This window comes from Accipiter gentilis, chromosome 17 (genome assembly GCF_929443795.1).
Source record: "Accipiter gentilis chromosome 17, bAccGen1.1, whole genome shotgun sequence".
NCBI lineage: Eukaryota > Metazoa > Chordata > Aves > Accipitriformes > Accipitridae > Astur > Astur gentilis.
Window position 1 is genome coordinate 13,441,942 of NC_064896.1, and position 14,046 is coordinate 13,455,987.

The window sequence follows — 14,046 nt, forward strand, 5'->3', positions numbered from 1 at the left end:
ATTTACCCTATGATAAATGTTTTCTTTTTGCAAGCTGAATGCAAATACAACTGAGCAACTTATCAAAAGTGATTAAGAAATTAGGTGCTATACAAAAAGATTGCAATGTACATTTTTATATTCTATACATATATTCCAATATACAGTTCTATAACATATATTCAAACATCACAAATATGATATGCTATAGTTTTGCAGTCCTTGAGTTTGTTAGATTATTCCAGATTAGACTTGACAGGTTGTTTTCCCACTTCTTATGAAAATAGTAAGATTATAAAAACAGCTACCTACAAAGTTGCAAGACATAATTGGGTACCTTCATGATCTTCAAATCGAACACCAAGTTCAGGAAGGATGTCATCTCGAAGAGCATCACTCAACTGCAGCACTTCAGTTACTACAGAGCATGAAAAATACTTTTAGTAAAGTAAGATTTGGTAAAAGTATACTTCTGTCCTGCTACATAGTTACTTAAATGCAATTAAGAAATTTCCACTCTCTCACATAGGCCAGAGAAAGTTCTTTTGTTTGAAAGTGATAAACCTTTTAAGGAGGTACTGCCTCCTTTCAGCTACAAAGAGAATCGGCATGTTTCTTTGTAGGGACTTGAAATTCATAACTTTCTTCCAAGATAGCCTCATTGTTCCTGAAGGGGAACAGAAAGAAAATCCAAGGCAATTCACAAATGATGGAATGATTCTGCCAGGTTATATTGGAAGGGTATATGACTCGGGAAGATCCTAATGGTTGCTGTAGGATTTACAGTAAGAAGCGTTAAGAACCCTATTTTAGAAAAATCACAAAATAACATAGCCTGTGCTACATCTAACAGTGCCTTTGAAGGACTATGATTTTGTTGGTTTGATAACTGCACATACTTTTGTCAGAGCAACTGTAAGCCAGACATCCTCTGTTTCTACAGATAGTTATCTTTACCATAGTCTGACCAAGCTGTTTGTTTCAAGCAAGCTAGTTGCAGCAGAACAGAGAATTTTGATTTGGCTTTCTGGCTGTTGATCAGGGCATCACAACTAACTTTTTTTTTTTTCTTGCAAACTTATCAAAGAGCCTTTCATTACAGCATATGGTTAAGAACTCAAGATTTAGCTGAAATAGATGCTATCAGGTCTTAGGAGGAAAATAAATCTTCATACAAGATATTTACTTGGATGAGAAATTGTATTAGCCAAGAAGCAGCAGAACAGGTAAGAGGAACTAAATGCATCAAGAAGACCCAGTATGTTTCTGCTGTGAACTTAATTCAGTGGCATTTTTTAGAGACAGCCTTGTATTTAGGAGGAAATGCTTAGCAAGTGTGACAAGATAGATACTGGGGTTAGATGATACCATGTTCTCCCTTTCAGCAACTCTCAGCTGGTTAAACCTAAGAAGTAATAGGGGTCTCAAAGGTAGTAATTCTGGCAGTAGAAGCTACCATCCAGACACTGTTCCAAACACTGTATATACCAGTAGATACAAGTACCATCCCTGAGCCTTCATCTCTTCCGTAATTCTCAGAGCCTCAGAGAACTGAACAGTGAACAGAGCACCAACTGTCCTAATACCATAAAAAGGAACAGCCACCCTATTTCACTGCATGGTAGTGTTCTGCGACTCTCTCTTTGTATAGGAAAGCATTGCAGTTTATAGAAACTCTTTTGTCTGCTGTGAACTAAGTTGTTATTTTTCTTGATCCAGAGCAGTTATACAAACATTCATGTTTGATGCAACTCTAAATAAGCCATTAAGATAAACATGGGATAAGATTACCTCACTGGCTATTAACACTAAAAGGTGTTCACTCTGACCTAGGCAAAGGAATTACACATACCATATCAAGAACGTATCAGATACACCTACTGCTTATTCAATAAAACAGGGTCTGCTTAGTTATAAATATTTTCTTACCTGAAATCATGAATAATTGAAAGTTTAAGAAGAAGAAATCCATCAAGGTAGAGAATAAGGAGAAATGTAAAACAAAACATGTATTATTTACAAAAGGATACATCCTCTGATCAATCCTCTGTCATCCAGAGGAGTCAGCACTATGCTTCTTAGGGTTGAAATGTGCCTGTTCTTTGCATGTGGTACCCCCAGAGCAAAGATGTTTAGGGATTGGGTAGGGGGTTGTTTATGGGCTGCCTTAAGACATAAGCCATTATCCCCACTGAGGACAGTGACCAGGAAACCAGTGGGATAGTGCCTTATCACCAGTGCCCATGAACAGCCTGGCAGCTAGGCACTCCTTGAGCCTGTGACTATTTCCCAGACCTCTTCACATTTTCTGTGAATTTCAAGCTAAAGAGTCTCAGATGTGAAACAGATGTTGTGCTGTTGTTGAATGTGATGGGAAGGAAAAGGAGGAACTTACAAAGCATCTTCATGCTGAATGTTAAGACTGGCAGCAAAAGACAAGAGTGGGCATGGTTACAATGATGAAGTTTGTCCCAGTTCTGGTCAACTCCTGATATATTAGGAAGAGGGCAGAGGTTTTCCCTCTGTGTCCTAGAAGCAGCTTAAAGCAAGATACCAAATGGCACCAGCACCCATGGCAGGAAAGGAAGATGCAGGCAGAGTTCAGTCGTGGACACCTTTACCACAGGGTAGTCAATTCAAGCAGATGTCCTGAGGTAAGTAACCAACAACAACTGAAGAGACTTGCTCCTGTTTGAACATTTGAATAACAATTCACTGCTAATAAGAATTCTTCCCAAGCATCAGGGGCTGCACTTAGAGCACAGATCTGCTCTGCTGTGCATCTGCAATTGCAGAGACAACTCTATGGGGTCTTTGCAGTTGGTCAAGTACTCAATTAAAACATCAGGATGTGCAATATAGAGATGCTCTGACCAACCTATCATTGATGTCTTTTGCAGAGGTTTTCTGCATTTCTTTCCCTTGTACAGCTAGCATAGTATTTTCCTTTTTCTCTTTACCATCATTGCTAGGTATGTTCACAAATTAAGTCAAGACTCAACTGCAAATGAGCAGGGCAGGTCTCCATCTGGAATACTAATAAGCTTATAAAATAAAGAGTTTGTTTTACTAGTATGTTTGAATGTTAGGCATTCTGGATAATGGTAAAATTTTTGTAGAGTATATACATTTTGATTCTTAGCAAAAAACATAAAATGGCTATTCTGTGAAATGTTTTGTAAATATAGATACATTTTAAGAAGTTATATGTATATGGATGGGGACATTTGTATTACTCTGCAGGTTTTACAGAAGCAGCATACTTTTTATTTAACCTCTAAGAATACTTAAAGCAATACGGATCATGTTAATTAATACTTAACACCATCCTGCCAGCATTGGGTTATGATGGGGAAACTCCCTTCACTTACAACCACGTAGAGGCAATATCCCCAGCCATTAATCAGAACAACTTTTACAGTGATTTAACACTTCCTGCAAGCAAGAATTTAATGGGTACAAGGAAACCAATCAGTAGCATGTCAGTGTCCTGCTAACCACCACTCAGCTTCCATATATCAAATAGTTTAATGAAAGGTGCCTCCCTGGTCAAACTGCAGAGTGCTCTGTACCCCAACCAAATAGCAACTAGATCCAGCTTTATTCTTACTACCCAATTTATTTCATGCAAAAAATCAGTACCTTCCAAGTAAGAAACTCAAGTGCCAGTAAGCAGTCTTGTGCTAAGTACATTCTAAAAATGATCTACAGGAGGCCCCATGATATTTAAACCTTACCACTGTTAGAGTGAGAATTGGTTTAGCTCAACCACAAGAAAGCAAGTTAAAAAAAAGCCTCATACAAAATGAGTATTTAAGTTACTGAAAGACCAAAAGTCATGTTTTTGGCTGAGGATATACACACAAACTTCTTGAATTAATTCAAATTACAGAAAATATTTGCTGCTGGAACTAATAAGCCTATTTCTCAGCATCAATTCGGCCTATAGGAGTTTCACAGTAATAGCTAATAGTCACATTAATACAGTTTTGTGCTTTTAAGGTAAACTTATAGCCCTTAGAAGAACTCAAAATAGTAGCAGAATTAGAGTTCAGATTCTTTGCCAGCTGAATAGGTTATCAACCAGACACTAGAAGTAATTTTAAATTTCTGTATCATATATAGGTTAATTATATATGTTTTATATATTAAAAATGCCATATTTTATCTTCAAGTACAAATCTCAGTGTAAGAAAGTTTTAAGAAAACATCAAATACATATTGAAGACATGTAAAATTCCACAGGGAACAGCTGAAAATAGTAAGAGCTCCATTAGGAACTAATCAACCAGTAAAATCAAAGAAGGCTTAATGGAACTACCTTTTTAACACTATATAGTTCTGCTGCCAACACACACAGCACGATCAAAGCTCTTCAGAGGGGAAAACAAAAGCACCCAGAACAACTTCTAGCAAACTCCCAGATGAATTCTCCAACAAGAGCACTCAATTACCATCAGGGGAGCTGCGATTCCAACTATGCTACCAAGTAAGAACGAGAACATCTCAGGCTATTTAAACACAGACAGTTTCATTGTGTAGCAATCTACACTTTTTAAGAGAATGCAGCCTCCCTGAGGGAAGAGATCATGGGTACTTTCATACCTAGAAAGCAGTGAGTGCCCTAATCTAGAGAAACAACAGCTAGTCCTGTCATTCCAGAATTTGTAGATTCTTTAGGAAATTAAAAGCAAATTAGTTTAGCAGCCTGTAAAAGATTCCCAAATTAAAGAGACAGGTAGCAGAGATGAAAATATTCAAAGCAGCTCTGATTTAAAGATGCCTTACTTTTTATTCTCTAAGCAAAGAGAGACTGTATCAGCTGGCTCACCCCACCCAGTTTAATTCCTACGACCTCCGAGTCTCATGTGCAACAATACAGGGAAAAGCAAACTCTCACCTTTCTTCTCTCTGGCAATTTGTCGCACTCCTTCTCTGAACTCAGAAAGAACTTGTAGATATGGCATCACTGTAGATTCAATCTGCAGGATAATTATTTCTACAGTTAGCTAATCATCATTTAGATATAAAACATGTCCTTACCCACTTCATATTTATGTGCTGTTGGATGGAACTTGACCCTCAGGGCAGATCTGTATCAATAAAAATTGTCACTGCTCTATTGATGTCAAAGGATAGACGATAATTTGCATTAGCTGTCAATTTTCCTTTTGTGCAGATAAAATCCACTTGTGAGGTTCTGCCTCTCCGCATTCCTTTTTTGTCTCCTTTTAGTTACAGATTCATCAGTTCCACAGGGTTATGCTACAGTCCAGCAAACTGTAATGCAGTGCAGGAATAAAAACAGCACCCAGATGAATTTGCCCCTTCATGCTCTGTGTTGTCTTACTTAGGTCCAACTGCTTGTCAGACAATACCAGGTGAAAGTGATGTTAGGACTTATCTTCATTAGAACAGAGATCTGTTCCTCAGATGTTAGCTTATGCTAACTGTATTTCTTTCCAATACAGTGCTGTTGTCTGTATTCCTCACATGACTCCCTCCCCCACAAAAAGTGGGGAGAGATTACTGTTGAATTATTTCAGGTGTAAGTAAATGCTGGTCATGAAACCTCAAAGAAAAAGTCCTGAGAATCCTGCTCTCAATGGTAGTGAATAGCAACAGCAAGCAGCTGGTGAACAGCAGTGAACAATTACAGAAACAACTACAGATCAGCACTGTCTGCCAACACTCCTCTGGAATCCCACAAGGAGAAGCCAGGCACCCAGGGGACTGCTTAAATTAAAAGTTTCATTACTTTGGAGGGTGGGGAAGAGAGAAAAAAATGCACACTCCCCTCCCCCCCCCCCCCCGTTTCCATGTGTCTTTACCATCTGTTAAATCTTCATGATAAATTTCTGTGCAATTAACAGACAAGATAGTCTGTTATGTTCTACAAGTGCCCATATGAAAGGAGTTGAAGGGCTCCATTAAAACTTTTCATAAACGTGAATGCTATGCAATCAGCTTCACAACTGAAACCACTGCTGACAAGTTTGGCAGAAGGAACAGACTCTGGAAAGTGAGCAACAGTCACATCTCCACTAGCCCGTCTACACTGAAACTAGCTCAACATGCAAATGACATGGTATCAGGAAAGCATGCACTGTCACTACTTTATCAGTCATTAAAAGATGAAAGATTTTTATTTCCAGAATAACTAACTTGACAGCAATGCTTAATTCATTTGGAAAATGAGACTATGGAACCTGAGGTATTCTGACTTCAAATCTCTTCTAGCCCCTTTCAAGTAAATTACTGAACCATGGTAATTAAGCTAGTTGTTCTTTCAGAGCTTTTGAAGAGGACTATGCCTTTTTGGAGATTACGACTCTATTGGTTCCTTCACCTCCAATTTAGACAAAGAAACCGTAGGCCTGATCCACAGCTTCTGTAATTAATGAGAAGTATTCCAACCTGGTAATTTTTGCTACAAAAAATAAGTATCTACATGGAAGACTGAAAGAGGGTATACTATTTAATGAAACAGCCAAAACATTTGTGATATTATGCATCTTTATATTATAATGCTTAAAAGCAATAATGTTCTAGGTGATAAAAACAAAGTTTCTTGTAACAGGTGTTAGCATAAGATTCTTCTGACAACTGTGCTAACAGGTGTTAGCACAGGATTCTGCACAAGACTCTTCTGACTCTACTACCCTTGGCAACATTACTTTAAAGGAGTGAAAGGGCTTAGCTTCTTGTTCCAAGCTATTGCCAATCCTTCCATAAAGCGTATCTATTGTATAAACACTGCCTGAATGAAGTGCTAAATACAAATCTAATTTTCATTTTCCCTAAAAAGGTGTTAAGGTGCTGCCTTTCTTCTGAAATTCAAAATAATTCTGCGCTAAATTAAAATTCACTGTTGATGGGTTTTGCTATGGAATACTGAGCATCTTCCTTATTATATCATTACTGGAGATTTCCAAAGCACAGTAATGTAAGTATTTGCATGGCCCATGATCACATGAGTGTTCATTCACATTCTTCAATCATAAGCAAGCTTTTCTCTTCCTTCGATGAACAAAAAGTTTGAAATGTTTTACACAAATGTTTTGCTTACTCCTTTTAAGGAGGAACAGAAGAACGTATGGTCACACCTTTGAATGCAGAAAAATACTTGAAAAACAGCACTGATTTGTCCATGTCAAATTTTTTGCATGAACAAAGACAGCAAAGTTGATAGCTTTCATATGGAGTTATTTCTCCTGCCTGTACCATGAAACTTTACTGTTATTACAGGGCCCATCAGCACTTACATCAGGTATCTCCCAACTATTTCCAGAAAAATTCTGCATCACAGAAGAACTGCTGGGTGACCAAAGCAAAACAGCCTTCAAAAGCCAGATAAAAACTGTGGCTACAAATGAGATCAGAAAAAGAGATTGAAATGCGGATAAAACTCCAGCTGCCTCCAGGCTGGTCTTTGGTGTACCACAAGAAAGTTTAATCAGTATAATTATATTTTTGAAACTACTTAACATACAAATACTTGTAATGAGTCTTTAGACTGTAGCATGTGCTGTCTGTAACATGTGGTTTCTTAAACAGACACATCATTCAGAAGACAAGATAATTCTTTTTCTGGTTACTATACAATTTGTCTGTCATTAAGTCAAACCTATAAAAAACCCCAATTCTCATAAAAGAAGAATCATGCTTCCTAAGCCAATTAATTACTTCAGGTTCAAATGTTAAAAGTGGAAAGAATGTAATTCAGCTACGTATCAGTAATGTAATCACTTTATCTAACGTAAGCTTTCAAAGGACACAGAGTAATTTTGTGTAGTGTACTTTGTCCTTCACTTACATTTATGTTTTGACTATTCCCTCCAACAGGAAAACCAATTGCGTCATCACTTTCTATGGCACCAAAAATCTGGTCAAGGGGAAAAAAAAAAAAAGAAAGAAAAAAGAAAAGAGAAAAGATTGTAGACATCAAGTCACAGGTATGTGAAAACTAAGCAAAATCATATGTACTAGGGGTTTGAAGCCACGAATTCTCATTTAACCCACAATTCACTGCTCTAACAAGATGTTTGGTTTTGAATTGATACAGCATACTAAGCATTGGCTTTCAAGATTTAGCTTTAAAGCTGTCAGGTTTGACATTATAACTTCATGGTTTTTCTACTATCTAATTTTCCTTGCATGTATTAGGGGCTGTCCACTATTCAACAAAACATTAGCTGACATTATAATGTAACATAAAGGACTCCAAATTGCTCCCGTCGCAGCACACACTGCAATTTGGGGTTGTTTTGGTTGGGGAGTGTGTGTAAGACCTCTAGTTTCCTACAAGATTTGAACAAAGACTGTACAGATCCCGACATACTTGAGAAATACAACAGCTATAATTGCACAGTGCAATAGCAACATTACTACTTGCTATTACATACCTTTAGCATTTGAGAGAGATAGGAACTGATGTTTTCTAAAAGAAGTCTGTTTGGCATTTGTCTGGACGATTTCTTTGCAGCAATATAGGAGTTACTCTGACTGACTAACGAACGCATTTCTTCTAAGACAGAGCGAGTGTCAATATTGTCACACAGTGCTTCATGAATTGCTGCCTTCTTGTCATAAAAACTAAGAAGAAAAAAATTTTTTTTACTATAGATGTCAAAAGTATCTGCAACCTACTCCGAACAATCTCTGTTAGAAGAGTAAGGGGACCTAAAAGTGAGATAATCTTTTGTTGGTCATAGTTTGTATTTGAAGGAAAAACAGATGAGCAAGAAAAAGGCATTATCACAAAGCTGCTGTTTTGCTGCTATGAACAAAGGGAGGCACGATAATCTAATTGGCAGCAACTATCCAAACAAATTACATCAAACACTTTTTCAGCAACTGACCTTTTCATACCAGTTTTTTTAAAGTAGTATAAATTACTTATTTAGTACCTTCTTGTGCTTACTTTTTTTTTCTTTACAGTATTGCTCTCCTTTCCCTATGTACCAGCCAAGTACTCTGTTTAGTATCTTTTCCATCTTCTTTGGAAGTTCACTTACCACAAAGTGAAGTGTTATGAAGCTGTTACAAGCACATACAAGGAATAAATTCATGAAAACCTTTTTAATGTTCATGAATAGGCATAATAAGAAATATGGTATATTAAGTACCATTTCATCACACAAGGGGGGCACTACTGTTTCAAACAACATACTTTTTCCAGAGAAAAGAGAATGAGAAGTGGTAAAGAAAGGAGACAAAACAAATATCCATGAAGCATATCTTCTGTTCCTCCCACTTCTTTGTGCCTTCCTTTTGACCTCTGTATTACTATCTTCCCTCTTTTTGAAAAAAAAAAAAAAAGGGTTATCTCCACCAGCCTCAAGGTGAAGACGAAATCTTCAGAGGACGTCACTATCCACAACAGTGAACTGAACTAGGAACAATTTTAGCACTCAACATAAGATGCTTCTATTTTAAATTTCACACATAATAGAAGTCATATAGGATGCTGTTCATATTACAAACCATAATGATAGTTTTGTTATAAAAGTGAAAGACTGCAATATTGATATCACTGTCTCTCTCAATAACACATTTTCAAACATTGGCACTCCGATCTTTTGTGCCTTTAGTCAGGTCATTTAACTTCTGTTTGTCTCAGTTTGCTCACTGCACTTTGAAATGTGTGAAATACTATTTTTCCAGTTTTAACCACTGTGAATTATTGGTCACTTCTCAAATAGAAGGACAGCATTTCAAGTAGTGAAGAAAATAACAGCTATCTAACAAAAAAGTTCTCTTCCCCTTCATAAACAGGGCAATGAGACATGCCAGTGTACTTAACATAAATGAAAGGGAAATTAACAATTTAATCTATACTTCATAAAGCTGTTGCATAAATTCACCAGCTTGTACAGAGTTTGGGTTCTCAGTGAAAATGCTACAGATTTATAAATATCACTATATACATAGTAAGTCACTTTGCCAGGATAAAAAAAATTAAACATGTAGCTACACAATGGCTATTCACAGAGAAGTAGGAATGCTCCACTCACTTTTTGTTCAGCTCTGCTTCCTGATTTTCCCATTTCTGAAACTGGCCTGTCACATCAGTGGGAGCTCGAAGAATATCCTTCACATTTAAAAAGAACTCCTATAAAAGAATATAGTTAAAAATCAGTTTAAATTAGACATAACCAATATTTACTACAAAAAGGCGTTATTTTTTAAATAGCCTCCTAAAGTTTATGGTTTCAACACCACTTCAGCCTCCTGAATGTCTGTCAAAACAAGGAAACCCACACATTTTGCATAACTCAGTAAATCACAGTTGGACCGTAATTCAGTTCTCAGTCTTGGCTCTGCCACTGCATGATACACTATGATACTCTACAACGAGCTGCTCAAATACAATACCATTTAAAAAAACTTTAGGCAAGAATTCTCATGACAGATTTTTAAGTGCATTGCTAGCAATGGAAGCTGAAGAATAAAAGTGGTTTTATAGCGAGGGCCTATTTTACGTGGGCACCCAGCTTAGTGAAAAGTAATTTTCACTTATTCTGTGGCCCAAACCAAACATTTTACATAAAAAGCAGAATAGCTTCAGCTGGAGACACCAAGATCAACGATCTCAAAATGCTGTACAGCCTCCTTGTAGGAAATGTGGGTTTAAATCAGAGCTCCAAACTAAGCAGGGAAAGGAACTGTGCCTGACCCCTCACATAGGCCTGCAATGTATAGAGGCAAATGCTCAATGTATGTGGTGAGGAGAAAAGGTAGGAACGATACTCTCCTTCTCTTTACACTTTACTTTGTGTAAAGTCTGATCTGGTAGACACGTTATGAGAGTGTCTGTTGGACTGAGTCCTATAAGCAAGCTGAACTGAGAAACTAAGCTTGCATTTAAGTGCCAAGCTGCTCAGAGATGTCAAAACTTGGGAGAGAGCACCCAGCTGCAGAGAAATGTAGCTGTCTGTGGAATTTACATGACTTTAATGTTCAGTGGTAGCTAAACAAATACTGTGACATCTCACCTGACGAATTCAGAAGGCAAACTCAGTCTGTGGATACGGCCTATATATCCTTGGATTCTATTTCTTGAAACACATATAACAATACAAAGCTTAGAGAGGTGGAGGAGGAACAGAAAGCTTACTTACATTCATAAACTTCTCATACTGAATAGCGGACTCCATGGTATTATTTGAATAATCCAGTGTATCCTTCCAAGAGTGCATGAGGAAAGCCAACCGTAACTGTCGTGCTATTAGGAGTTTCAAAATAAACAAGGAAAATAATCATATCTAAAGCATTTTTATGGCCTCCAATACTGCAGTGGCTAAGAACAGAATTTTTAATATTCTTACTATCAATACATCTACCAAAAAAGCAAGAATACTATTATCTGTACAGATAATGCTGACAAGGAAAAGCAGAACAAGGAAGCTGTTCTAACATTAGTGAAGAAGACAGACACCTGAAGTTAGCCATTTTTAGAAACTGCATTATGTGCCTGAATTACAAAATTACCACAGTCACCACTCAAAGTACATCAAAAGCCTTCAAATTCCGAAGTAATTTTACCTGTATGTTTCTTCAGTGCATCTTTTATGGTAATGAAATTCTTCAAAGATTTTGACATTTTACAGCCAGCAATTGTTAAGTGGCCAGTATGCAGAAAATACCGAACCCAGTGATCATTTTCAAAGTATGCCTGCAGCAAAAACAAAAAACCCCAAAGACCAAACACGGTTTACATACATACCATGAAGTAGGATAATTTAAGAATAAAATCCTGGAGAACAAAAAGTTACGCTTATACAAAACACATAAAAATTTTTAAAAAATAATTGATGGACTTGTGTAAGTTGCAGTCAAAGCAAAGCATGTCGCTTTTTCACTGCAGAAACTGAAGGCCAGTTCATTCACCTCAGATTGTGCCAGTTCATTGTCATGGTGGGGAAATCGGAGATCAAACCCTCCTCCATGAATATCCATTGACTCTCCTAGAATGGATCCAGCCATCGCGGAACATTCAATGTGCCAACCTGGACGACCCTGTTAAGAAAAAGACATTACTTGGCTACTAGTTAATTGTCTTCCTCTCCTGCCTATGTATCATTCCCTCATTGGTCTGCCCCTAAGTAGTTACACAGCTGAGGAAATGAGATAGAGTGTTACCAAGAAATAAAGATTCTCAGTCTCAGCTTCATAAAAGTATACTGTTAGATTTAAAGATCAAACACGGCATATACATCTGTGATTCTTTGATTATCCTTCTTATTATTCTTTTTAAAATTACATTAATATTTTTGATCAGAATGAAGAAAAAAGGATATAAAAATTACTGCAGATAAAGCCTGTAGATAAATAGCAGACAAATGACCAGTAACAGCCATCATGAGCCTGCATGCAGACTTTTGTTTAAAAAGTATCAAAGAGACAGACTGATACACATTCTAAATTATTAAATGAACATAGCAACAGAATCTACAATTGAACACAAGTTCCCATAATCTATACCTTATTAATATGAGGTGAGGCAAAGTATTTGTGTAACATGCTATTTAATAAGGTATAGAAGATCTAAACCCTGGTTATAATGTCCTTACCTTTCCCCATGGAGAGTCCCATGAGGGCTCCCCTGGCTTGGAGGATTTCCACAAAGCAAAATCATTTGGAGAATGCTTCTCACTTAAACGATCAGCTGAGATGCTCAGGTCACCTTTCAAAAGATAAAATGTAAATATATAGATTTTATTTAAACACCAGCATTATTGATTTCTGGCCTTGATGTACCTCACATCAAGTGAATTTAAATAAATAAATAAATAAATGAAAAACACTCAGCCCTCAAAATTCCTCATAATTAACCTTGATAATTCTTTGGGTTTTTGATTAATGTTTGTTTGACAGGAAATCTGAAAAGTATCAGCTGCACTGCTTTCTAAGTTTTGACATGACATTCATCTACATTCTCTCTGCAGGCACAATTCCAATATTGCAGTTACAGAAAAAGAAATACAGAAACAAAGTCCCCTATACTCATAGACAAGTAAGACTGCAGAACCAATTCACTCCAAAATTAGAACAATCCAAATTAAGGCTAGGATTGTCTTAATATGCACACACAACATGAACATAGGATATTTCTTCCACCCCTAATCTCAGCTGCTGCACAGAATGGCTGGTAATTGTTCAATAGCTCTGTCTACTGTTTTGTTATCATCACAGATGTGTTATGCATTATTTGCTGTTAGCTCCTTATTTATAATCATTTAGGTAGTACTCTCATTAAAGCATCTTTAAAACACAGGGACTTTACTATTTCTGCAGTACAGTCCAAGACTAAAAGTGGTTAACAATACCACCTACCACATAAGAATCGAAGACAGATTAAAGACAAAATTGTCAAGGTTAAACTTCTCAATTAATTTTGATGTACAGCTTGAGATACCTGCAATCTCAATTGTTTATAATATGTAACATTATGCACTTTAAATGTAAAAGTGTTACACTTTTATTTACACTAATTGCAACTTTCAAAGCTTAGCATTTCTGCTGCCTGTAACAGTCAAAATGACATTATCTGCCAGGGTAAGGACAATCACCACAAATGAGTCAAAGCAGCTACGCTGACCAGCAATAACTTGACATAAGCATACTCTTGGTTAGTTACATTAATCACTCAGCATCGGTTCCTATTTGCAAAAGGACACAACAATTCAACAAAAGTGGCTGGTTATGTGGTGGAAATGTTACGTTCATGTTACCACAAAGATGGTGGTTTAAGCTAGCACCTTTTATTTCACACAGATTTCAGCTATAAGGGTTTGAACTAAGAAAAAAAAAAAAAAAATCACATCCATTTAAGCTGCATCTCTCAGATATTGCTAGTTTCACCTAGTATGAGTGCCCTAATTTCACCTAGTATAAGTGTTACATGAAAACATTTTAATATTCTTCTGACAGACTTTGTGGATGATTTGCTACTAAAACTGTACCACCTTTAGGAGCAGATAACCAGCAGAGTCTGGTTTATCGAGCATTTGAAGCTTCTCCTCTGCTGTGGCTCGACTCAAAAAAAATCTATATTTGGGTTTA

General features: G+C 36.9%; 1 protein-coding gene and 1 long non-coding RNA gene across 4 annotated transcripts in view; one reads left to right on the top strand and one right to left on the bottom strand.

The window, feature by feature from the left end:
* Nucleotides 1–14,046, top strand: part of LOC126047533 (uncharacterized) — a 32,119-nt gene that overhangs the window by 11,209 nt on the left and 6,864 nt on the right. The window contains exons 4-5 of one of the 2 annotated variants that reach the window (XR_007508589.1): nt 6,788–6,925; nt 7,825–7,934. This is a non-coding gene — a long non-coding RNA (uncharacterized LOC126047533). Of the gene's footprint in view, nt 1–6,787; nt 6,926–7,824; nt 8,036–14,046 lie in introns of those variants that run through there. The other variant, XR_007508590.1, reaches the window with a different exon arrangement.
* CARS1 (cysteinyl-tRNA synthetase 1) overlaps nt 1–14,046 on the bottom strand; it is a 36,659-nt gene that overhangs the window by 5,646 nt on the left and 16,967 nt on the right. For both annotated transcript variants that reach the window (XM_049821318.1, XM_049821319.1), the window contains 9 exons: nt 12,555–12,667; nt 11,872–12,000; nt 11,527–11,656; nt 11,103–11,206; nt 9,996–10,093; nt 8,385–8,574; nt 7,796–7,864; nt 4,880–4,961; nt 317–397 (listed from right to left, as the gene is read on the bottom strand). In XM_049821318.1, coding sequence (XP_049677275.1) covers nt 317–397; nt 4,880–4,961; nt 7,796–7,864; nt 8,385–8,574; nt 9,996–10,093; nt 11,103–11,206; nt 11,527–11,656; nt 11,872–12,000; nt 12,555–12,667 — 996 coding nt within the window. The remainder of the gene's footprint in view (nt 1–316; nt 398–4,879; nt 4,962–7,795; nt 7,865–8,384; nt 8,575–9,995; nt 10,094–11,102; nt 11,207–11,526; nt 11,657–11,871; nt 12,001–12,554; nt 12,668–14,046) is intronic.